The sequence below is a fragment of the Branchiostoma belcheri genome, unplaced genomic scaffold (assembly GCF_001625305.1).
Source record: "Branchiostoma belcheri isolate BF01 breed outbred unplaced genomic scaffold, Haploidv18h27 scaffold101, whole genome shotgun sequence".
In the NCBI taxonomy this organism is placed as follows: domain Eukaryota; kingdom Metazoa; phylum Chordata; class Leptocardii; order Amphioxiformes; family Branchiostomatidae; genus Branchiostoma; species Branchiostoma belcheri.
Window position 1 is genome coordinate 1,277,247 of NW_017802392.1, and position 24,174 is coordinate 1,301,420.

The following is a 24,174-nucleotide window of genomic DNA, read 5'->3' on the forward strand; positions in this document are numbered from 1 at the left end:
ACACTTTGAAATCGCCTCCTACGGACGTGACCTGAACTGCAGCCGACTCACCCGGAAAGCCAGTTGCACAATACGGCGCATTTATACACGAACTGCAAAACCTTCACAAATCAAATCATACAGTCTCAAACCCGATACATTTCTACACCACACAGCACAATTTACATCTGGCTGACGCTCTTATCAGGCTTTCTACCCAGCCTTCAAGAATATTCGCTGCACTACTTTCTATACCCGCGTCATCGTCCCCGGGGTCGCCCATTAATACTGTGACCTGCTACCTTCTGGGGGCGGCTGGTGTAATTCCGGGCCGGCCGCTAGGAGCGCAGATTTAGTCAGGCTATCACTTCACGTGACAAGAGAACTCCGAGACGAGATCTTTACCGGGTTGAAGAAGAGATTCAGCGTCTCAAAAGCTAACATTCTGTTGTGTGTACTTTCTGTTGTTTAAAAGTATTTGTCAAAATGCAATATTTTTTATTGCTCTTTGTTGCTGCGTCCGTGGTCTCGGCTTTTTTCTCTGCCATACCCGGAAGTAAGAACACAACCCAGCCACACATCGTCTTCATCGTGGCGGACGACTTAGGTAAGGTAGATACTGGAAACAGTAAGATACCTCCTCTGTTTTTGAGAATTTCTAGCGATTCCAGTAGTAGTATGTCCATGTTGCACTGAATACATTTTAGTACTCGTCTAGTATGGTATTATACTGAACAAAGGTTAATTCTAAAATACTACGTAAACAGTACGTACGGTTGGGTTTAGCGTATAGGACGAACATTCGGTATAGGTTTGAGAGCTTTCACATAATAGTACAGTATACATGTAACAAACAGTCAAAGTCTGCGTGCAATTGTATGTTTTGGATAATTCCGTGAGGTGTTTGGATTTTAAGCAGGCATGTAACGCAAATAATGACCTTTCGGTCGTCTCGTGAAAGTAATGACCTAACGGTCATGCCATGCTTATAATGACCTAACGGTCAGGTAACGCAAATAATGACCTTACGGTCGTGTCGTGAACGTAATGACCTAACGGTCATGCCATGCTTATAATGACCTAACGGTCAGGTAACGCAAATAATGATTGAATTGGACTGGATTGTGTGTAAACTACATTTGATCCCACCACTGCCATTATACAGAACTTTATTGACACAAGAAAAGTACAGCAACTTTCGTAAGGTCTAAAACTGCATGTAGATATACAGACAAATACATGGGTACAACGAAATTAACCTACGTAGAAAACAATATAATCCAGCGGCATAGCTGGCAAAATCAGCTGAATTGTGCACTTTTGTCTAAAAGCACCAAATTTGGCACAAATGTAGCTAAATGTATTGTAAGCAAATTTGGATATGGAGGCATTTCCATTTCTGCCCAGGAGCGCCGTGACGTCATCTTGAATTTAGAACCCCCAAAATAGGCGAAGCGTTCTAGTGCCTTAATTAAGGGGGAGGGGCAAAAAATTAAACATCAATATTTCTTTCTGAAAATTTATATGCCAACATAAATTACTACAAGGTACACAAATCTGTTAATTTTGTTTCAATATTGCTCTTCTGGAAAAAATTATGAGCCTTTAAATCCCATTTTTTTAGTAATTTTTGCCTAAAAAATGGATGGTTTACTTTTCATCACCAGGCAAATTTTTCTGGTACGTATGGGACCTTTGTTAATATGCAAATCTGATTAGACACAGTATGGGCAACATGATGTTCTTTAAATGGAGAAAATCCGTCCACTCTAACAGGAGATATGAGATTCTATAGATTATTACCCTCACACACATGTTGCCTGAAAAGCGGTTGCTAAGGCCGTTGCTAAGGAGATTTTCTGACCAAATCATGTACATTTTGGGCCTCTATGCCCTCGTTTTCTAACATAGTTACCTCAAATTTGGTATGAGGATGCGTGTGAGGGTAATAATCTATAGAATCTCATATCATGCTAAACTCTCGGCTTATATGTAAACAATTTCGTCTTCATTTCCCTTTTTTAAACAGTTTAAACAGGATGTAATCTCGTTATTTTGTTTGCAGAAATCTTTTTTTTTTTCAAACTTTCAGGCTGGAATGACGTAGGCTGGCACAACCCTGACGTCAAAACACCTGTTCTGGACCAGCTGGCGCATGATGGCGTCATCCTCAACCAGACTTACGTCAATTACGTCTGCACACCGTACGTTCTTTTTATATTTCAACATGTAATCACAAGACGTGGTGACGGCACTCAAGTTTTATCAACTTATATTAATGCCGCCACCAACACAGGGGGCAGTACAATACTAATTTTGTACTTGAGCGAAGTGAGGAAAGTCGTGTAAAGTGCCTTTCCCAAGGGCACAAGATCGGTGGCATGTCAAGATTCGAACCCGGGACCTCTTGGTCCTGAGCCGAATACGCTACCGCTACGCCATCCGACCCCAAACACCTTACCTTTCGTCATTTCTTTCCGTGGAAAAAATAACAGAATCATATTCGTAGCTAAACCACAACAAACACGATGGTCAGATTTGGGCCCAAAAGTCCCAATCCGCTACTATGGAGATCGAATCCCCCGAACCCGCGAATCTTGTTCGATATGACGTCATTCGAATAGAGCGGGCGTTCGATCCGGGGTTACCCGCGGTCATTTACAGTAAAGCCGCTACAACCGGCTACTTCAAGCCCTTTTTTACTTGGGAACCACGGAACAGGAAAAATCCACCTTTCCACAAATATGAACCGTTTTCAAAACATTACATCTATGCCGTGATTTTATTGTGGATATGTAACATGTAACGAAGCTACTGCCGTCATCGTGGGTGACCTTAAAGGTCAGAATTCTTGTATACGCTGTTATAAAATCCAGGTCCCCATATCCAAGTGTCATAGCACGCGTGCAAACATGGTATTTTAACCATTCCCAAAAATCGCTCAAATTACCTCATTGAGGGCTTGTTTGGAAGAGCAACGATTTCCGCAGATTTCTGTCTTAGGGATTTTTTAAATATGGCCGCGATTATGAATTATCGGTATTTAAAGTTAAAACACTGCGTTTTTAGCTGTTCTTCTGACTGTAAGTCGAGTTTTAGTTAAAAAATAAAAAATCCTAAGACAGAAAGTTTAAATTTACTGTAATATTTCTAAAAATCCAAAAATCTAACCTTATTTTTAATTTTCGGGGCCTCTTGAAATCAGTTGTTTTGTTCTCGTGAACCCTTTTTGAAATCCGAAATTGATCTCATTTGGAAGCAAATGTACACAAAGTGGAGCAAAGGCCGTGCAAGAATAACATTTGAGGTAAACAAAATCACTTATTACATTTTATTTTGACGAGTATTTACTATCCAATTACTTTTGTTTATTTTCAAATTTTACCCGTTGCCCCCGGGCCGGCCTGGGACTCCCGCGCGGCCACGTTCGAACGCGTTCTGTAACCCGATACCTCCCTAGTAATGCGACTTTTAGCCTAGCAACCGACCGCCGTGAAAATTAACCTTATTTATCACAATACAAGCTGAAGTGAATTTACCTACAATACGTTCTATAGAAAATGATAAAGCAGAAAACAGATTATTTATGTTTTTATTTCCGAGAGACAATACTTAACAAACCCTTGGTATAGCAGTAGCATTTTAATGATTTTGCAACATTCGTTTCTTTATTACGAAAGGGTTAGGAAGCCAAATTTCACTTTTTGACCAGCCTGATATGACTTAAAAAAAGACGATTAGGTAAAATCTATACGCAAAATTGTAACAAGTTGAACGTAATAGTTAAGGTCTGATAAGTGTGTAGTACCTGTATCGGCCGGTAAGTGGCGCACATAGTTTAGATCTGACCAGTAATGCCGTACCTGTACACGCCGGTAGGTGGCGCACAGCAGATTTCGCTACAGCAGTTTTCTAGGTTCTGTTGTACATACATTATAATGTTGTCAATACATTATAATGTATTTGTTATACCTCCGTGATTGGGGTACCTTCGTTTAGCATGTGTTGTTTTATATTAGTTTGCGGTTCATGTTAGGTTCTGGGAGGTATGGGCCCCTCTTTGTGTGTTTCATAATCACACTATCATTTTGTATTTAACAGGTCCAGAACAGCCTTTATGACTGGATACTTTCCTTACCATGTTGGTATGCAGGTGAGTCGTGTAATATTTTCGTATACGGGTAGCATTAAAGCATTATCGTATCATATTTGTTTCGTAGACAGAACCAGTCCGAACAATATTGTGAGGAAGTATTTGCGCTTACGTGAGTGACTATTTTTATTGCGTATGTATTCTCTGCTATTTTGGTACCCTGGGGGCCAGACTCGTTAGGCGGCGGGAGGAGAGTTTACGCGCGCGGTCTAGCCTCCGTAGCAGGCTTATAGAACTGGGGGTTTGGTGGTCTTCGGCTGTTCTCTGAATAGCCCCCTAGCAGGCTTATAGAACTGGGGGTTTGGTGGTCTTCGGCTGTTTTCTGATTAGCCTCCGTAGCAGGCTTATAGAACTAGGGGTTTGGTGGTCTTCAGATGTTTTCTGATTAGCCTCCGTAGCAGGCTTATAGAACTTGTGGTTTGGTGGTCTTCGGCTGTTCTCTGATTAGCCCCCTAGCAGGCTTATAGAACTGGGGGTTTGGTGGTCTTCGGCTATTCTCTGATTAGCCTCCGTAGCAGGCTTATAGAACTTGTGGTTTGGTGGTCTTCGGCTGTTTTCTGATTAGCCCAGTTCTACCGGGGTAATTCAACCAGGTCGGCTATGTTGTCTATATGCAATAAATAAATAGCACATAAAGCTCCAAAAGACCCTGAAGACCCCCCAACTCCCAGTTTTCGGCATGCTATGGAGGCTACGCGCGCTCGGGTCTTGGTTAGGTCGTCCCGACACACGCGCTCCGCTGTGCCCCATGATGTGGGGGATTGGGTCTCGTGCCTAGATGCGTAACCACTATTACTCAGATAGCTTGGGTACCCGCCCCTACCGCGAATGAGTGATAACCCCTTAGGCCAGGGAAGCCATACGCCCCCGTCGGACAACCCCGATTTGGCACCCTGGCTCAAATCATCTTTTGGGGCAGCCTGTGTTTGGGAGGCGGATACAGTAGCGGACATTAGGGCTTCTTCCCACCAAAAAAAAAAAAATCTATCGCTTATGAACGCCAGCGTCTGGCACCCAGGTTATTATCCAGATAGTGATAGTGGTTATACTCTCCAAGCAGAGGTTGATGGGGGAAGATCGTTTTCTTTTTATATATGGCCCGTTTTTTCTTTCTTTTTTTGGTCGCTACCCCCACCAACGCACGGTAGGGGTAGCGACAAAAAACGGGCGATATATAAAAAGCGACAAAAAATGGCCATATATCCACTGCCTTCAAAGAAGAAGTCAACCCCCATAATAGCTAGCGTAGTAGTAGAAGTAGAAGTTTTTTTTCTGACTAGTAGTTGTCTGTCTACTCTTATTTTATTGTGCCGAATAGTGACTTTGACCGTGAAAGCAATTAGCTGCATGATTTTGCAAATAAAGATTATATAAAAAGCAAAAGATCTTCCGCCATCAACCTCTCCTTGGAGAGTAAGTGGTTGCACAAGCTCCCTAGGTACAGAGTAGCCTAGGGCGTTGCCGAATATCATATGGGGCATGGCGGATCGTGGGGAGGGCGTGTGTCGGGGGGGGAGCTAACCCAGGCCCGAGCGCGCGCGTAAACTCTCCGCCCGACGAGTCTGACCCCCAGGGTGCCCGACGAGTCTGACCGAGAGGGTGCTATATTTTGGATGCTTTAACCTGAAATTCTGTTGGACCAGCGCTCAGGTTATGGTCTGGAAACAGCCGCATCTTTATTTTGGATGAGGACGTTATGCCAGTGGCCATTGTAAGAAGGAGCTTATTCAGTGCGTCAAATCACTGCACGTAAAATATTCCAACACACTTAGACCATGTTGATTTGATTATATGGATGACACAAAACTGATGCGAGAGTGCGAATAATAAAAAAAAAGTTTGGCCAAAAAATTGCCTTTATCATGAAATCTACGTGGTCATGAAGGTTGAACAAATGACACAGAGTATGGTACGGCGAATAATCTACTGTTTAATTTTTTTTCTGTACATTTTCGTCTTTTTCGTTTGATTTTGGCATTCTACGACATTGGTATCATTTTCCGATATATTTTTTGCACCTTGCGGTATATATTTGCTCATTTTGCAACTGGTTCGTACGATGTACAGTACGGTTGAAAACATTATTTGAAACGGCCGAAAATTAATGCGCGCGTGGGTGTCATATAATCCATATAATCAAATCAACATGGCCTTATCGTGAAGAATATGGTTGTCCCAGTGTGTTTGGCTATAAACCGGGGCTATAGCGAACGAAAAAGTGTAAAATATATTCATCATCAAGCCTCCGGATTATCTAATCCGGTGAGGTACACCTGATAAAGTTACTCCAGTATGTCCTGTCCCTCATAGCAGACACTAATGCAGTTCCCGCAAGACCAGTGTCTCTCTCTATAACATTAACAAAAGTGTGGTACATGTATAAGGCCGTCCCACTCTACGTCTCCCAGTAGGAAGCCACTGTACTAGTCTACCAGCTGGTTCGTTACTACGAACAACATGCCCTGCCAGGGCGAGTCTACGTCGTCGGACTGCAGATGAGATGGGCGGGTGTGAGCCATAGAATTGTTTGTTTGTTAGATGTTGTCTCCATTAACCCTATCTAGACCGGGCTTTTTTTTGGCTTGGTGGGACCGGGGGGGGGGATCATTTGATCCCCCCTCAGAACTCGAGAACTGTATGTCGTATGACCACCAAATTTTAGAGGATGGTGTACTAGTTCAAAATTTTCATAACTTCAATTTGTATGTCATTATGACGTAATATGACGTCATTATGACGTCATTATTGTGATTTTATTGGCCAAAACCGACTAGATAGGTTATTCACTGGAAACTAAATGGTATACAACATAACTTTACCAAAAGTGTTTATGACAGAATATTGGGGTGTACTACGTGCCCATAGCAACAACAGTGACGTCATAAAATGACGCCATGCATATTTAAGCTATCCGCCATTTTGGATCATCAATTTTGAATTTTCAAAAATAGTTTTTTTTTTTCAGGATAAAGCCTAAAATGCAGACTAAAGACGTTCATATGAATCTTTTTTGTACAAAGAAATGGAAGTATCGATGAAATTTCAAGAAAAATATACCTGTTTTATGATATGGTCCGCCATCTTGGATTTTGGACAATGACATCATCAAATTAGCATACATTATGCATGTTAATCATAAAATTTACATAAAATTATCTGGGATGTTATTGATATTAGAAATTATGTGTAACTTGACATGAAACCCATGAAATTCTATTGTTGAAACTAAAATTACTAAATTTAGCAAAAAATGCCTGTCAGAAACCCGCTGTCATGGCAACACAAAAATTTATTATATTATTCAAATGATACAGAATTGTTTTCAGCAATATTTTAGGAAAAGTCAACAAGTTTGGTCGTTTAAGCCCTAGCCGTTCAGACGCTACTTGACATCAAAGTTGGCGCGGGTACTTTTAGCCCCCCCCCCCCCGGTCCAGATAGGGTTAAACATTATACACTGTTCTTAACATTCTTTTCTATGTTCCACCCAGTTTCTTGTCAAACATATTAGACTCTAGCAGAAAATATGTGAGGTTTATGTGTTGTGTTTGTTAGCACATGGCCATGCTTCCGGCGCAGCCGTCTGGCGTCCCGTCACATTTCCCCTTCCTACCGGAGAAGCTGAAGGAGTTGGGGTATGCTACTCATGTGGTGGGCAAGTAAGTTTGTTATGTTTTTTTTTCTATTCCAACATGTAATCACCACACGCGGTGACGACACACTCAAGCTTTTTCAACTTATATTAATGCCGCCACCAACACAGGGGACAAATACATTACAGGACAATACTCATTTACACCTGAGCTAAGTAAGGAAAGTCGTGTAAAGTGCCTTTCCCAAGGGCACAAGATCGGTGGCATGTCAGGACTCGAACCCGGGACTCTTAGTTCCGAGTCGCGCACTCTACCGCTACGCCACACGACCCCACGATAAGTTTGTTATGTTGCTATGTAGATCATGTAATATAGATCATGCTGACGTATTTGACCAATAGAGATAATGCTTAAAATTCGCAATTCAGCCTCTTTGCATATTAGGAAAAGAAGCTGTCATTTGTTTTGATGTAAAAGGAACGAAGTCAATAAACACAGTATGTATACAAACTTTTATGTTACCGTAATTATAAATAAATATATATAATTATAAAGGCCGTATAAAGGCTGCGACTGCACGGGTACTGTTTGGACAATAAAAAAAAAATTAAAAAAACAAACTATAGATTACATCCTCGTGCCCGTAGCCCGGGTTTTGAAGGAGGGGGGGGTATTCCCACTGTCTGAGAGACCAGCGAGCGCCGTAGACGCGAGTCGAGCGCAAAAGTTGCGAGATTCCTATGAGGTTCGGGAAAATTTGAATCTCCCGAAATGGCAATTTAAGTTTTTCAAAGGAAAACCTTTCCTGACACATTTCATATTTCCTCTCTAATGATGTTTGCAGTAATGCAGAGTTGAACTAATTGAAACCGATCCGTAAAATACCCAGGCCCCGGCGCGTCCGTATGTACCTGGGCGGGCGGACAGTGCTCCCAGCACCGTGGGGATACCTGGAGCCTACGGTGGTCTGCATGTAGTGGGCTTGTTAGATAATGAAATGAAATAAAATGAAATACCTTTATTGTACATTCATGCCACGACGGGCTAGTTACAGGTCAAGACTTAACAGACACATAACAAACGCATGTAGAAAAGACAGAAGATACACTACTTGAATTAGCCATACATACATAAGGAACATACAAAGGTACTATACTAGGCTTTTAATACAAAGTGTTCTAGTTATTGAGCTAATACAGAGTGGTCAACTTCTTCTCGCTTTTTTTACTCAGTCTGATTATCTGTTTAACAGCCGGCCGAACCACAATTATCCATTGATTGCCTTTCCCGTAGTGTTTTTAAGGTATACTGCTTTCCTGTGACTGTATGTCTAATACCCTTCTAATTACCTTCGCCAAGAAGGTTATGTTTTCGTAGGCGTTCGTGTGCCTGTGTGTGTGTGTGTGTCAGCACGATAACTCAAGAAGGCTGAGATGGATTGTCTTGATATTTGGTAGGTGGATAGGTCTTCATGAGACGTGGAACTGATTAGACTTTGGACCCCCTAGCGGCTTGTTATGGTACTGCAGCTGAACTTCCGGTTTTGATATCTCGTGATCTAGACATGCTAGGGTGATGAAATTTGGATGGTAGGTAGCTCTTGTGCTGGGGAAGAAGTGACGTGAGTTTGGGCCCCCTAGCTGCTTGCTCAGGAACTGCAGGGGCGTTAATTGAAAAATGATTAAAGGCGGATAACTCAAGAACCGATTGATGGATCGTCGTGATTTTTGGCATGTAGGTAGCTGAAGTGATGCTTGACATAATAATATTACAATTATGCAAATAATAATGTAATTTGCATAATTAATGAGAAAATTCTATAAATCAGCTGCATTCCATGATAGGACTATTCAAGTTTGTGACATATGTAATTAAGAATAGCAGAAATACAGGGATGTATCAACTATGCAAATGAAGACTTTATTTGCATAATTAATGAGAAAATGTTATAAATACATAGTGGTAACTGCCTGGTATTTCATACTTGAGATATTTGAAAGTTATGTGAAGGTGAACATAATTAAACATGACTTATTCAAACAAGGAACTCATTTGCATAATTTATGAGGAAATGCTATAATGACATTCTTTGATAAGACAAGACTGTATTTTGGTGTAGAATATGATCAACAGATATAATTGATGCAATGTAGGATCCTATTTGCACAATCAGGGGGATTAATCTCTAATGTCTTAGTCATAAAGGCTAACATCATTTGGCGAAGGTATGAGATCGGGGAACTCTAATTGTTGATATTTTGTATCGCGTGAATATAATTATCTGGCAGTATTACGTTCTACACCCGGGACATTAACTATATGCTGAATACCGCCGTGTTAAAAGCTACATCTTGCGATCTTTGAGTAAATAGCATATAGCTATGTTAAATCAACATAATATATGCGTGTAATTGAATAAAGTTATTGTTTGGTTAAGACAATTTGAGACTTTTGTTGGCAGATTTGCTATATAACGATAATGTAACAGATTCATTTGTCACGTATTGATACAGTTACTAGTGAATTCTTTCATCAGTGACAACTTGGAAGGATAAGAATACTAACCTCCAAATTTTCGATGGCTATCAGTCCATCTTGTTCACGGAGTGGCCTAATCTCGCAAGTCTCGCAACCGATGCAAGTCTCGGGCCTAGTCTCGCGCTCTCGCGAGATTAGGCCACTCCGTGAACAAGATGGACTGATAACCATCGAAAATTTGGAGGTTCGTATTCTTATCCTTCCAAGTTGTCACTGATGAAAGAATTCACTAGTAATCCAATGTAACTATGATCTTGAAGTATAGCACCGCAATAGAAAGTACATAAACGTAGTATACAGCAGGTTGACATGTCAATAGTGACATCTAGCGACATGTAGTGAAAATGGTAAGAAAAAAAAATACATCAGTTGTGCTCATATTTTAAACGCTTCTTTTTGAAGACTTGCATAATCTAGTGTTTGCAAGCCCTTAGAAGTACGCCACAAGGTTTAATAATTGTATGGCAGGACGAAAAAAAAAAACCCAAGGACGTCAGTAGACACAATTGCCACAATTCTTGGCATTCTTATTTTCTTCCCGTTGTTCTAGCTACACTTTTTTTCAACCCTGTCAAAACTAATCCACAGCAAAGTAAATATATTATTTCCAATGCAGGTGGCATCTTGGTTTCTGCAACTGGAACTACACTCCAACCTATCGCGGGTTTGACTCTTTCTATGGCTTTTACAATGGACAGGATGACTACTACAAGCATACTGTTCGTAAGTGCCACTACGACCTAAAAAAAATGTTGTTCTTCCGGTTTCCCCGACCGACACTAACAAAAACAGCGCCGATCCTAGACGTTTTTTTATCGACCGATGGTTACGCTATAAGGTTTTCGATTTGATGTCTGACTTTCAGACCACATTTAACGCATTCTCAGAGGCATTTTTTTCTTAAAAAAAGTAAAAAGAATTGTGAAATATTGTCATGACACATTGTTCTCTATTTGTTGGATCATCTTTGGCGAAATTTAAAATACTTATAAAAAGAAAATCCCGTACATAAAGACCCCCTATTTTCTCTTTAGGAAAGCATGAAACCGGCAACGCAATATCAATTTTCTAGGCTACACTTACTAAATACCTACGTAACGATTACCAAATTTTTTTGAAATCTAATATTGCAAACTTCATAATTTACAAGATAGGATGGAAAAAAGTAAATATCAATGACAAACTTAGCTAATGAGCCAAGTCACAGTATGATGCTCTAAAGGCAATAAATACACCACATTGCACATAGTTTTACGTACTTTATTTGCGAACTCTGCCGATTCCTGTAAATCTTTAATAGCAGATTTATCGCTGTAATGGGATGTGTAAAAGGAGAAGGGTGTCTTTATTCAGTGACCAACCGACCAACCAACTTTTTAGGAAGAAGAATCAGAAGACTGAAGAGGTAGAGCACTAATATTGGGTATGTCTTTTTATTTCATCATAGAGGGCGGTCTGGACCTCAGGGACGACAAAGAAGTTGTGAAAACAAAGGACGGAGAATACAGCACCGTAAGTAACGTCTGTTTGTCACCATCGTCATCTTTCCTAAATAGTATTGCTTGTTTTTTTTAGAAGGAGGCCTACAATGTACTAGTGGGAGATTAGGAAATAATTCATTTCGATCATGTAATGGTGATCCTGATGATATGATGAACACGTAGTATAACTTCAGCTTGCTTCTCGTAATCAATTGTATAGATATTGCAAAAAAGATTTTTTAGTTGAAAATGCTCAAAACTTTCCTCTTTATTTTCACTTAAGCAGTGTAAGAAGGACCCGATGCCGCGTATTATATTTAGTTGTTGCAACGAATGTGAATAGACATGATTCAAGTTCATGGGCAACAGCTGTATAGAGAGATGTCTACATGCATGCACCAGCACCTCAGTGATGAAAGCGGATGATTAATGTGATTAAATAACCACTTGGATATTTCTTATCCTGTCTTACTTGATGTTTTGCTCAATGATTTGAATCTTAGTTTCTCACTGAAATGTGTTGTCTATTTTACAGTATTTCTTTACAGAACGTATTGTTGACATTATCGAGAAGAATCCCCTGAACTTGCCACTTTTCCTGTACCTGCCCTTTCAAAACGTGCACGAGCCTTTACAGGTAAGCACCATTGTTAACCCTCAAACACCCGAACTTTTTTTGTGACGCTAATGCCCGAACGGGGTCCAAATGGACCCCATTTGGTTTCTTTCACATTTATATTCCTTTTTGCTTTCTTTCAATGATCTTTGTACATATATTGCTTAAACATAGTAAGAGGTATATTTTGGCATGATTAAGTGTTTAAAAATTGTAGCTCATTATCATCATTTATTCAAAAATAGGATGATGCCTGCAGGCATGAACATGGAGTTGACCTCTGACCTCATATGATTGTAAAATTGTCAAACCTCAAGAAAACCTGATGACCTAATTCCTGAGGTTGAGGTTACTTGGCAAACTGCATAATATTAAAGCAATAATGCTTCCCTGAAGACATATTAAGGACATCCGAACAATTTTGCGTGTAGGAAAGTGCAAATACATGGCTGGGGTCCGTTTGGACCCCGGACGGTCTTACATCAGACTTCGGTTGTTATTTTTACAAATTTGTGCCGATCTCAAAAAAAAATTTAGGACAACTTGTAGAAGATGTTTTCGAATGAAAAAAAGTCAAATAGCACATAAAAATATACGCCTGGGGTCCAAATGGACCCCGTTCGGGTGTTTGAGGGTTAATAACAGCCATTTTCGTCAACATGTTTATGTGTGACATCTATATGTCTCAGTGGCCCTTGGTGTTTGCTTAACAACTTTAATCCACTTAAAATCTTTTTACACCTTCTTTTGCAGGTTCCGAAACGGTTTGAAGACATGTACTCTAACATTCAAAATGAAAACAGGAGAATTTTTCTTGGTATGTCTGTATTTACAAATCCCTATTTACATTAGGAACATGCACATGTTACCATATATTTATCTTAGTGACGATAAATACATATATAGCTAAAAAGTCATCCCAGTTGAAAAATACTCGAAAAGACGTAGAATATATAGGGGTGTCTTAACTCTTGTCCTTCTGGCATTTTTACACAATATTTTCCAATTATTTCATGTCTTAATCAGGTCACAGACCCCTGACTTTTTTCCCTCCAGTGGCATACTTACTTCCGCATTCGTTGCGTTTTGCTGCGGTGTGATGCGTTGCACTAGAAATAGCCCCCAAATCGTACCAATAACGGGTGCTATATATGGATGCTACTGCATGTATCTGTATCGGTATAGCTGGTATAACCGCCCTTCGGCGTAACACAACACCATGTGCATCACAATGTTTGTTGGGCGACGCAGGGCTAGTTAATTGCCCTTTCGTTTTGTAATTTGTCCACAGGTATGGTCAGCGCCATGGATGAAGCCATCGGTAACGTTACCATGGCGATGAAAAGGGCGGGGCTATGGGACAACACCCTTCTCATCTTCACAGCTGACGTAAGACGGTTTCATCACATATATAGATATGTTAGGTTTTATTCGACAATCTTTATCAGTCAATTATTATTAATAAGAGATATGATCTCTTATTCAACACATTTATTTTATTGTTTATTTTCTTTATGTAGTTTGCCATACATTGTACCATGTGCAATTGTCATGCAATAAAGTTCTTCTTCTTCATATTCAAAATGGCCGGCGGTTGTGTAGTCATGCAATGTCATTGGTGCGACCGCCTCTGAAATGGCCTATGAAATGAAATACACTACCAATTTCTTTTTTTTTCTTATTTTTCTTATTTTCTTATGTTGAGAAATATTTTCTTGCCAGGGAGATTTTCAAGAAAATTCAAGAAACATTCTTGAAAGATTTGGTATGTTGATTCTTACACAAAGAATGTTATTCTCCGTTTTTCTCAAGGAAAGAAAATATTCTACTATCATGCTCACCAACAAGAATCTTAAGAATTTTTTTGAATTTTAAGAAAATTTACTGTCTTTTTTTCTGCTACAAGAAATCTTTCCTTGTGTACAGAATGGTTTTCTTGCTTCAAGAACAGTTAGCCCTTAGTTCACGAAATATTTTCTTGTGGACAGAATCGTTTTCTTGCTACAGAAGAATTTTCTTTCTACGGGGATTCTTAAATTTCTTGTTCAAAGAATAATTTTCTTGCTATAGGATACATTTTCTTTGTACAAGAAAGAAGAAAGAAAAACAAGAAAAAGCATTTTTGGTAGTGTATTCGTGACATATTTCAACCCAAACAAGCAATACATTTTGATAACATTTATTTTTCAACTTTGCTTCTTTTTAAGATAAGTTTTGTTTTAAACTTTTTTTTTTCCAACAGAATGGTGGTTGGCCACTTTTCAGTGGAAATAACTTCCCTCTTCGCGGTGGGAAAATCACCCTGTGGGAGGGGGGCACCAGAGCGGCAGCATTCGTACATGGCAACATGCTGCAGAAAACAGGCTACACCAGCAACGAGTGAGTTCATATTCATAGATCTGTAAGAGCAAGAGAGAAGGTGGGTGGGTTGGGGGGATGGATATGTCAACCTAAAGGTTTCGTCTATTTGGGCTATTTGGGCTGTTAGGCCATGTTGATTTGATGATATGGATGACATCCTCCGGGAGCCCAAAAATTGATGGGCGCGTGCGAATAAAAAAAAGAAAAGCAAAAAAAAAAGTTGTTTTTATTTTAAAATGTACGCGGTCATAAGGGTTGAACAAATGGGACAGAATATGGTTTGGCGAATAATATAGTCTTCAAGTTCATTTCTTTACAATTTCGTCTTTTTTCGTTTGATTTTGGCATTCTACGACATTGGTATAGTTTTTATTTATTATTTTTTGTAACTTTCGGTATATTTTTGCTCATTTTGCAACTGTTTTGTACGATTTACAGTATGGTTGAAAACTTTTATTACTCCGTGAAGGAGGTCAGGACCTCCGGACGGAGTGTTGTGAACGGCTGATTTTTCATGTTCGCAGTCAAAACACTGGGTTCTCTTTGTGTAATCGGCACGCAATTTAATACGCCGTCTGCGGGAATGCCCGTGTTGATGCACGAATGTGTATTTTTGCCGTTGCTGCTTTCGCGGTCAATGTAATATTGCAGACGCACCCCTACAATTACTAGGCGAATTGGAATGGTCCAGAAAAACGCGTTGTTTGGAATAGCAGTGGGGGGGGTGGAACTTCATGCAGATACGGGGTGGTTTTGATAAGTGGTTCCAGATGTTTTAGCCCGTGGTTAAGAGATGGCCAGTTTTTTGGAAGATGTTCGCAGCCAAAACGCATTCTTCCGTACGTCGCATTTCTGTCTAATTTCGCATGTGGTGTGGCATTATGTCCGGGATGATGCACGTCTTTTTATTTTTACCGTAGCTGTTTTGATATTGGAGTAAATGCTTATTTTCGAAACATCCCCATGTCGTTCAAAATGTTTTCGTCCGTTTATGTGACCGGTAGTTGTAAGTCGCGGTCAGGCTGATGGGGACGGAAATGTGGGGTGGTCAGTGGTCAACATTACGAAATGTAAATACCAATGACGTAATCCTATCGATTTCAAACTGGTCGGCTTTGGCGACCTAGTGGCGGCGTATATTTAGTCACGTAGCAACTGGCCTGTCGTCCTAGCAACGAGCATGCTGGCCGCTTCTCTGTACACATGGCCAATATTTTTGGGTTGGGCCGCTCCATAGTGCTAGTGGAGCAGCTCTTTGTAAACATGGACAATATTTTTGAGCAACCATTCAATGTGTTCTGCCTCGTGGTCGGATGTGGTCTGGGGCTGGTAAACCGCACATACTAGTAGATCGGGTAATTTTATGATTTGCTAGTTGTAAAGGCGTCTTGTAGTATGAGCCGGTATATGAAGAAGTAGCCTGTGTTACACAATCATGCTTTTGGCCGGATTGATGTGCAACTGTTACTAATTGCAGGGACTACGCTAATGCCGACCAGTCGCGCTGTCCTGATACACCGCGAATGTGCGAGTGTTCCCTGTAGACAGTCCCGGGAGTCATTTTTTTCGCACATTCCAGGAGCCAAACCAAAATACGTTCATGAACCGAGTCCAAAAAACCGAAACGTGAAAATCGGATGATCGGACCTGATGTACATTTCTCTTTCTGTAGATTGTACACACAATACACACATCTTTAGATAATCTGGCCATGGTAGGTAAAAAAAAAGAAGTAACCCTGAATCATACTAGATTTAAATAGCGTAAATGAATGTTTATGCGTTCAAAACAAGAAAAGAAGTTATTTCCCGGTATTAATCTCTTGAAACACGGCGCTGAATATTGACGCAAAAATATTTCGGGCATCGCGCGCCCTTCCCCGTTGTTTAGACTATATGCAAATCCCGCGTCACGTGTCGCATCTCTGATTGGTTGTTGCGTCTTAAGATGACTGAGCCGACGCGCGTTTAAACAATTTTTCTTTGTTTGATTTATCACACTTCACAGAGAATTGTCGCCAATGGCTACTTCTTTTTGTTGCAATATATAATACTTCACGGAGAATTGTCACCTATGGCTTCTTGTTTTTTTTGGAAACGGCCGAAAATCCATGCGCGCGCGGATGTCATCCATATAATCAAATTAGCATGGCCTAATTCTGGAGAGAAGACTATCCAAGGACAACTTTTGCTGTAATTCATGATAATAAAAAAAAACATTTTTTTTCTGTCTGAATTTTAGTATACTTCTCAGGGGAACGTGGTCAATAGTTCCCAGCAATATAGGTATTTGTTTCACTAAATTACAGGATGATCCATGCAGTGGACTGGTTTCCAACGATCCTGGCGGCCGCCGGCGGAACTGCAGGTATGGCTTTTTGGTTGACTGCACGGCGTTTAACCTGAATATTTTATTCTAGATCATTCTCTTTCCCTACCTTTCTACTTGACTATTCTAGATCTGATACTTTATGACATAAAGATGATGAAGATAAATTAATATTTACATACTTTAAATAAAAACTTATATAAAACTTGTATATTAATATTCTGTATAAAAGTATGCAGTATTTCATTACACAGAACTCTATTGCGTAACAGTTGTAGCAGGTACAACGTATAGCAAAACACATACATACATACATACATAGTAGGTGATGCTAACAGTACTTAATACATGTACGTTTAATAGATGGTATTTCTAACCGTTCTAAGAATCGGATCTACTTTCATATACAATGTACAACAATGAACGTGTACTAATTAAAGTAATCTAACTCCATTATTAGTAATAAAATGTACATGTATAATATTGTGTCAGGAACGTATTGCATTTTCTCCTCTTGCTGCAAATGATGACAGAAGACAGAACTGTATTTTGATTTTGAAAATACCAGACTATGTTGCGTTTTATTTGTTTGGAGACTCCGGTATAGATGGCGTGAGTCAGCTGGACACCCTTGTGTCAGGAAAGCCCTCCCCACGTACGGAGTTCGTCTACAACATTGACGACACCTTCCCTACAAAACAGGGAGCCATCAGGTTGGACTAATCTGCTTTATGATAGTCTTACATAGTCTGCACTTGTAGATCAGATCTCAATATCAGATTTGGTGGACGCCCTGCTATCTTGAGCTGTTTGCCTGAATGTTCTAAGAAACATTACAAATTGATATAACATTCCCAGATTGACACTTCGCCATTGATATCAATCAATCAATTGGTTTATCAAACAATTAATGGTTGGTGTATAATAAAAAATGGACCGGGCGTAGAAGAAATTAATAAAGAAGTGGCCTATTTGGTTAGCCATTGTATGGGTAATACGAAGCGTAATTTATGAGTAGCATAATCTACTGCTAACAATGGATTCAACATCAATACCGAATATTCGGTGAATAATAAGACTAACATTACCGGATCATCAGTAAGTTTTATTTTCTTGTCTCCCAGAGTTGGGGACTATAAGTTGATTGAGGGATATGCCGGTAAACCTGACGGGTGGATCCGTCCCGATAACCTGACTAACGGTCACCAGAACAGCGGTGACCCGATCACGGGAACATGGCTCTTCAACCTGAAAGGTACGGCGTCAATTGTTTTCTAGTAGATATTCAACAGAGCATTTGCATATGATGGTACAGTCGCCAGTATGGTTGCTTGTACTTGAAAGACGCAATTTTCATGATTATAAAACTTTATTGAACAACAATTGGTAGCATATACAGCATATTGGTAGTATATATATATGGTATTGCTAAATTTCATTTCATTTCATTTATGATACATATCGCCTTGTCGGCGTTTTTCAATGATACCTGGGGGGTAAACCCCAACATAGTAAAATACAAAGTAACTGAGGATAAAATACAATAATAAATAAGAAGAAAATAAACACTATATACAAGTGTGCAATTAATCATAAGGTAACATAAAGAATCCAACCAACATAAATAAGTTAATGCGAAAGGAATTTGCATTTAACTACATGTAACAGTTCTACGGAGGTGACAGTTCTAAGAGTTCTAAAAAGCTTATAGTTCTAAAAGCTTTTATAGATAACAATAAAGACACTTTATCTATATAATCATTATCACGGTGGTAAAATCTGGGCTGAAAAGTTCCCACATGTCATAGAACCCGAACTGTGTTCGATCGTGTTCGATCTGGGGAATTCGAATCGAACCCGCGTTCTATTTCGGGGTCACCTGCGGTCATTTACTATAAAGCGGCAAAACAAGCCTTTCTACCTCCGTGCATTGCAACAGATAAAAAACAACACTTTTCTATAGATACAAACTGTTTCCTGGACAGTACATGTCCGCTATTATTTTTGGTGGACATGTAAGATGTAGCGAAGCTACTGTCGTATCCTTGAGTGACCTTGAATACTGTAATGATTCTTTACGCTAGTATGAATAACACAATGCACACTTTCTGGCGATATGACATGTCTCCAAAACTCGTTCAAACCTGGAAACATGGAGAGTCAAACATACCCCATTTACGGCTCAAAATGACTGTAACGGTTGTCCCGAAAATCGTGTTTTAGGGATTTTTGAAAAATGGCCTCAATTTTAAATTATGGGTAATTTAGTGAGAAAAATGTAAAAAAATGCCATTTTTTCACCAATATGTCGACAAAAACTAGACTTAAAATCAGAAATTAAAAAATCCCTAAAAGACGATTTTTTGTCTTATTCCTAGTCTGCGAAAAATATAAAAATCGGGGATCTGGGGTTATATACGTAGCCAGGTTTGAACGATGTTTGCCTAAAAACGTGACATGACCTGTGCTCGGAAACCCGAAAATAATCGTCTTTCTGAGCGAAATTTTAAAAAATCATTGATTTAACATAAAAAGCTAACATTTAAAGGATGTTAAGACGATAATTTCATTTTAATTTGACGAAATTTACCCCTGAATATTATTTGTGTATTTTCAAATATTTTACGGGTAGTCCAAAACAGGCCAAAATAGCGTGTTGTAACCCGATACCTTTTAGAACGCGCATAGCAATGGGAAAGAATGCCGTAGTGACAGACCGCCGTGTATGGTAATTATGTGACTCAAATTACTAAAAAAAACAGATTTTCCAAGAATCTTGCAGGCTTATTAACCATCCAACATGGCGGACCATACATAGCGTCACAGTCACGTGGTTGTAAACAGCCAATAACGGTGTAGCAATCGTGTCTGTTTCAGACGACCCTACAGAGCACAACAACCTTGCGGACACCATGCCGGACAAGCTGAGGGAGATGCAGGCTAAACTACAGGACTACAGGAAGACCATGGTACCGGCAATCTGGCCCAAGAACGACCCCAAGTCGAATCCCAAGAACTGGGATGGGGCTTGGACTCCAGGATGGTGCTAGACAACCACTGTCGCCTTTCGTAAAAGGCCGTACTGTTAACAGCAATAATTTAACAAAATCGACACGTTATAGTGTATTTGAAATATATATTTTAAAGAAAAAATGAAATTATTTTGGATGGAATAAATTGAATTATGGAATTTATAATGGAAATAAACTGTTCTCCAACACAAAACACGAAAATAACTCACCAGGAAATTTTCGACAGAATCGCTCAGTCTTCATCAGCTATATGACTCAAATGCTGTGGACACGTGACTTTTGGCCACATGTGACGTCACCTGGGTCATAAAGCTGTTGGCCACATGTGACGTCAGCTGGGTCATAAAGCTGATGAACAGTTTAATTTACATTATGCATTTCACCAACTCAGATGAACTTTCATATAATAAATGGAATTTGTTTCGATGGAATATATAATGAGTAAATTGATTTTTTTCCAAACACTGAGCTCCGGGTTTGTGCATCTGTCCAGACACGTGGGTGATAAAAGACTGATAGGTAGAATAATAATACCGGTCAAAGATGGGGGGTTAAAATCATCTTTATTTCAATATACAAATATATACAAGATTTATTTATTTCCGTCATTTTTATACAGGGTAACCCAATTCAGTGATGGCACTGCTTTTCAACGGGGCCCTGTATGACACAGCACAGTACAACAATCACATACAAATAATAACATTAGCATACAAGATGACTCGTTGAAGTACACCTAGGCCAACCCTTTATCTCATTATAATTAAGAGGAGGGCGCAAGGTAAGTAAAATGTAACAATTAACTGTGTGCATCGGACATTAAAATTTCGATTAAAATTGTTTTCTACACATACATTTCATTTATACGTATACTTACAAAAATGATTTATAGATCTTAAAGATTAAAAGAAAAGAATCAAGCCTGTTGCATCAATTTTATCTTTTACAAGAGAATAGCCCTGAGGTACTTTCCTGTGTGTTTCTAGCGCAGTATATGGTATAAGATGCACAAAGTGCGCACTTCCCCAGTCTACTTTTAAGATGTCTGACTTCACGGTCCTTATGACTGACTAGGCAGAGTGACTTCAGTTTCGCAGTGTTCTCACTGTTAATCCATCCTCTACTTCCAACTTCAACTGTAACGAGTGTAGCTCTGTACCCACCATGTACGTTTATTTAATTAATCAGGCCTTCGTACTTGGCAGACTTTCTGTCATCAGCGTGCTGTGCATTCTGTTCATAAAATTCGACCAGGGGCATCAGAAATTAGAGGTCGAAATGGCGAATTACGGCTAGAGATCCCGGCTACCTTTATGTTAACAATACAATATCCATAATATAATAAACACTAATAAGAAAACTATCATGATCAAATTTGAATAAAAAGATTTTATTTATACATTCACTAAATCAGTTTCGCAATTTTGCTAAACTCAAACTATGTTTTGTCGAAAACAAGAAACATGTCTATCTGAATCTCTAAGTGAATTTCTGATCTTCCTTAGGTCAGATTCGCTGAGACAAGCGTTACATTTACTACTCGCTCAAATTTACTTTTAAAACGCAATGTTTTATATAGTTTGACTGGTGCACACCTCCAACAAGTAGAATGTGATATAAAAGCCACTATTTGTAGATATAAACTATCATTGGAAGTTGATTATGGCTTTTAGTGATAGAAGGCGTGGCATAATGTTACCATTCTACATCACTATTATTGTCGTGAGGTAAAGCCACAAATACTCTTTTTCTTAGTATTTGTCTGCAGTACCAAGGGAAACCACTGGGGGACCGAAATCCCATCATTTTCAGTTTTAGTCACACCCTACTAACGCACTAAGTATGACACCAACCCATCTAGCCGTTCTTGAGTTATTTTGTTGACAAACGGACGGACAGACGCAACTTAAAATATAACCTCCATGACATTTCATGGAGGTAACGATATGAAAGAACGCTTAATATGTCGCACTTAATAGACCCAGATTATAATGATTTTCATAATAAAGCTGCAAATTTGAACATCTCACTAATTAAAGCTATGCTGACCGTTAGCCTGTTTTGTTGTTACAGGCTGTTTATTCTGAGTGTTGGAGAATATTGGATACTATTGGTTTTGTTATAAATGTGTGCACACCTAATTTCCTCTTTAAAAAAAAAAGATCAGATCACAATACAATACTGATACAACCTCTCATCTTGAATGTTATAATATCTAGACCTGCGAATAAATGGCTCTTGGAGCCACACCACCCCCCCCCCCCCTGCAAAATAATCACAGACAAGCAGATGATGTTAATTTTTTATTACCAAATTTCAAAACTCAAAACCACAATGTTAGTTTTGTCCTTTTAATACTTCACCTATAATATAAACTTTGCGTATTAGAGATAACGGTGTTTCTTTTGGTCTGGATACAGGGTATGGTTGCTGGATAAAACATCCACTAACCAGTAGAGCATTTTAACAATCTCCTTTTTAATTAGGCGAGAAAGGACGCATCAGTAAAACACATTTTCCTTTGGATTCTGATTTCCATTTTGCAGTTAGATACATGTAGAAAGAAAGGGGGAAGATTATATCTTATATATATTTTGTATATCCTCGCAGTAGGGCCTATGAAAAAAATATTGTGTTTCCTTTTTTCAGTCCTGAGAAAATTTGGTCGGTAAGTATTGATTATCTTTTTTCTTACTATTTTTAATAAACGTAGGATATCTCTAGTGATCAAACTACAGATTAAAACGTCCATGATAACACTTCCATTTTCAAGGCAAATGTATGAAAAACGATTATTGATTGTTTCCTTCATTCAGTTGTCAGATCGTGGAGCTAGATAGCGGATCAGCTCTTAAAAATTTTGTCCCTTGCAGGGGTTAAAGTCTAGGGTCGGCAGTTATTTCAGGGGTCGGTCGGGTAACAGGAAACGCAATATTTTTTCTAGACCTAGGTAAAACAAGACATGGTGAAATCCACCATAAAGTCATACAAAGTAAACAGTAACGTTAAAAAACGTCCGCAACCACAATAATAATAATGATATTAATGCCAATAATAATGATAATAACATAATCAATAGCGTATGCGTTATGCCTGAAGCGTACGCGTCGTTTTTAAAATACCGTATGGAAGCCTTTACATGTATCCTATATAGCGATCTATTGACCATGACTAGATGTGTTTTGGTATAGTCCTAAATGTGTCTAAAACTACAACATCGCTTGATTTGCTTACATCAATGCAAATAAATGCATCCGTCTTTGTTGGTGACCTAACGACGCCACTGCTGAAAATCATGTCATTACTTCAAAAAGTGAGTTCATAAAAAATGTCAAGAATTCCTATTTTAGGACAGCAATGTCAAGTTGTTGTTGTTGTTGTTGTTTGTTTGTTTTTTTTTTGTTCTCAAAGGTCTTAAGTCGAAAGCAGATACATGTGAGGGCAAAGAAAAAAACCTACATTTTCATAATTAATTACGTATACATCCAGCCGATTATTAAAATATATGGCTTAATACACCCTTAAATCTCCTAAAGGATTAACATCCAATCACATTGCTGGTATCTATCTTTAGAATTAAAAAAAGTTTATTTCGCAATTTCTGTTGTATTAAGGCCACCAAGGTTAATGCCGTTAAACTATTGGTACCGATGTAACCAAAAAAATGAAAGAAGGATAACAGTACACCCGACAAAAATGTTATCGGGTTTGTAGAACTTGGGATATTTCGGCTTTTCTTTTACATGACCAGTATTGAGTGTCTAACCCTACAGTTTGAAGCTATGCCACGTTTTGTATTGTGTTCTCGACACAAAAGCGCCACCATACCGGCTGCATATGTATAGCGGCGAGAAGCAGAACTCCAGCCAGAAGCTCTGAGGAAGGTGTCCAATAAGCCCTTCCCCACTAGGATAGAATGATCCAGATCTAGCCAAATAGATTGTTTTTCTTTATCTGGCTTCAATCTGAATCGAAGGAAATCTATTGATCCGAGTAATTCTATCCTAATAGAGAAAGGGCCATACTCATCGATCGAATCGTTTAGGTAAAAGACAGTACTAATTGTGTAAAAAAAAACCTTGATCGTCGTGCA

At 39.2% G+C, this 24,174-nt stretch overlaps 1 protein-coding gene across 1 annotated transcript; it reads left to right on the forward strand.

Annotated features, from left to right (window-relative positions):
• Positions 1-322: 322 nt before the first annotated feature.
• Positions 323-20,545, forward strand: LOC109474268 (arylsulfatase B-like). Its single transcript, XM_019774545.1, has 14 exons — positions 323-586; positions 2,072-2,183; positions 4,081-4,132; positions 7,688-7,791; positions 10,880-10,986; positions 11,711-11,775; positions 12,280-12,381; positions 13,114-13,177; positions 13,652-13,749; positions 14,603-14,739; positions 17,030-17,088; positions 17,645-17,762; positions 18,174-18,304; positions 19,927-20,545. The coding sequence occupies exons 1-14, from the start codon at positions 466-468 to the stop codon at positions 20,097-20,099; spliced, it is 1,443 nt and encodes a 480-aa protein (XP_019630104.1). The 5' UTR covers positions 323-465; the 3' UTR covers positions 20,100-20,545.
• Positions 20,546-24,174: the final 3,629 nt, after the last annotated feature.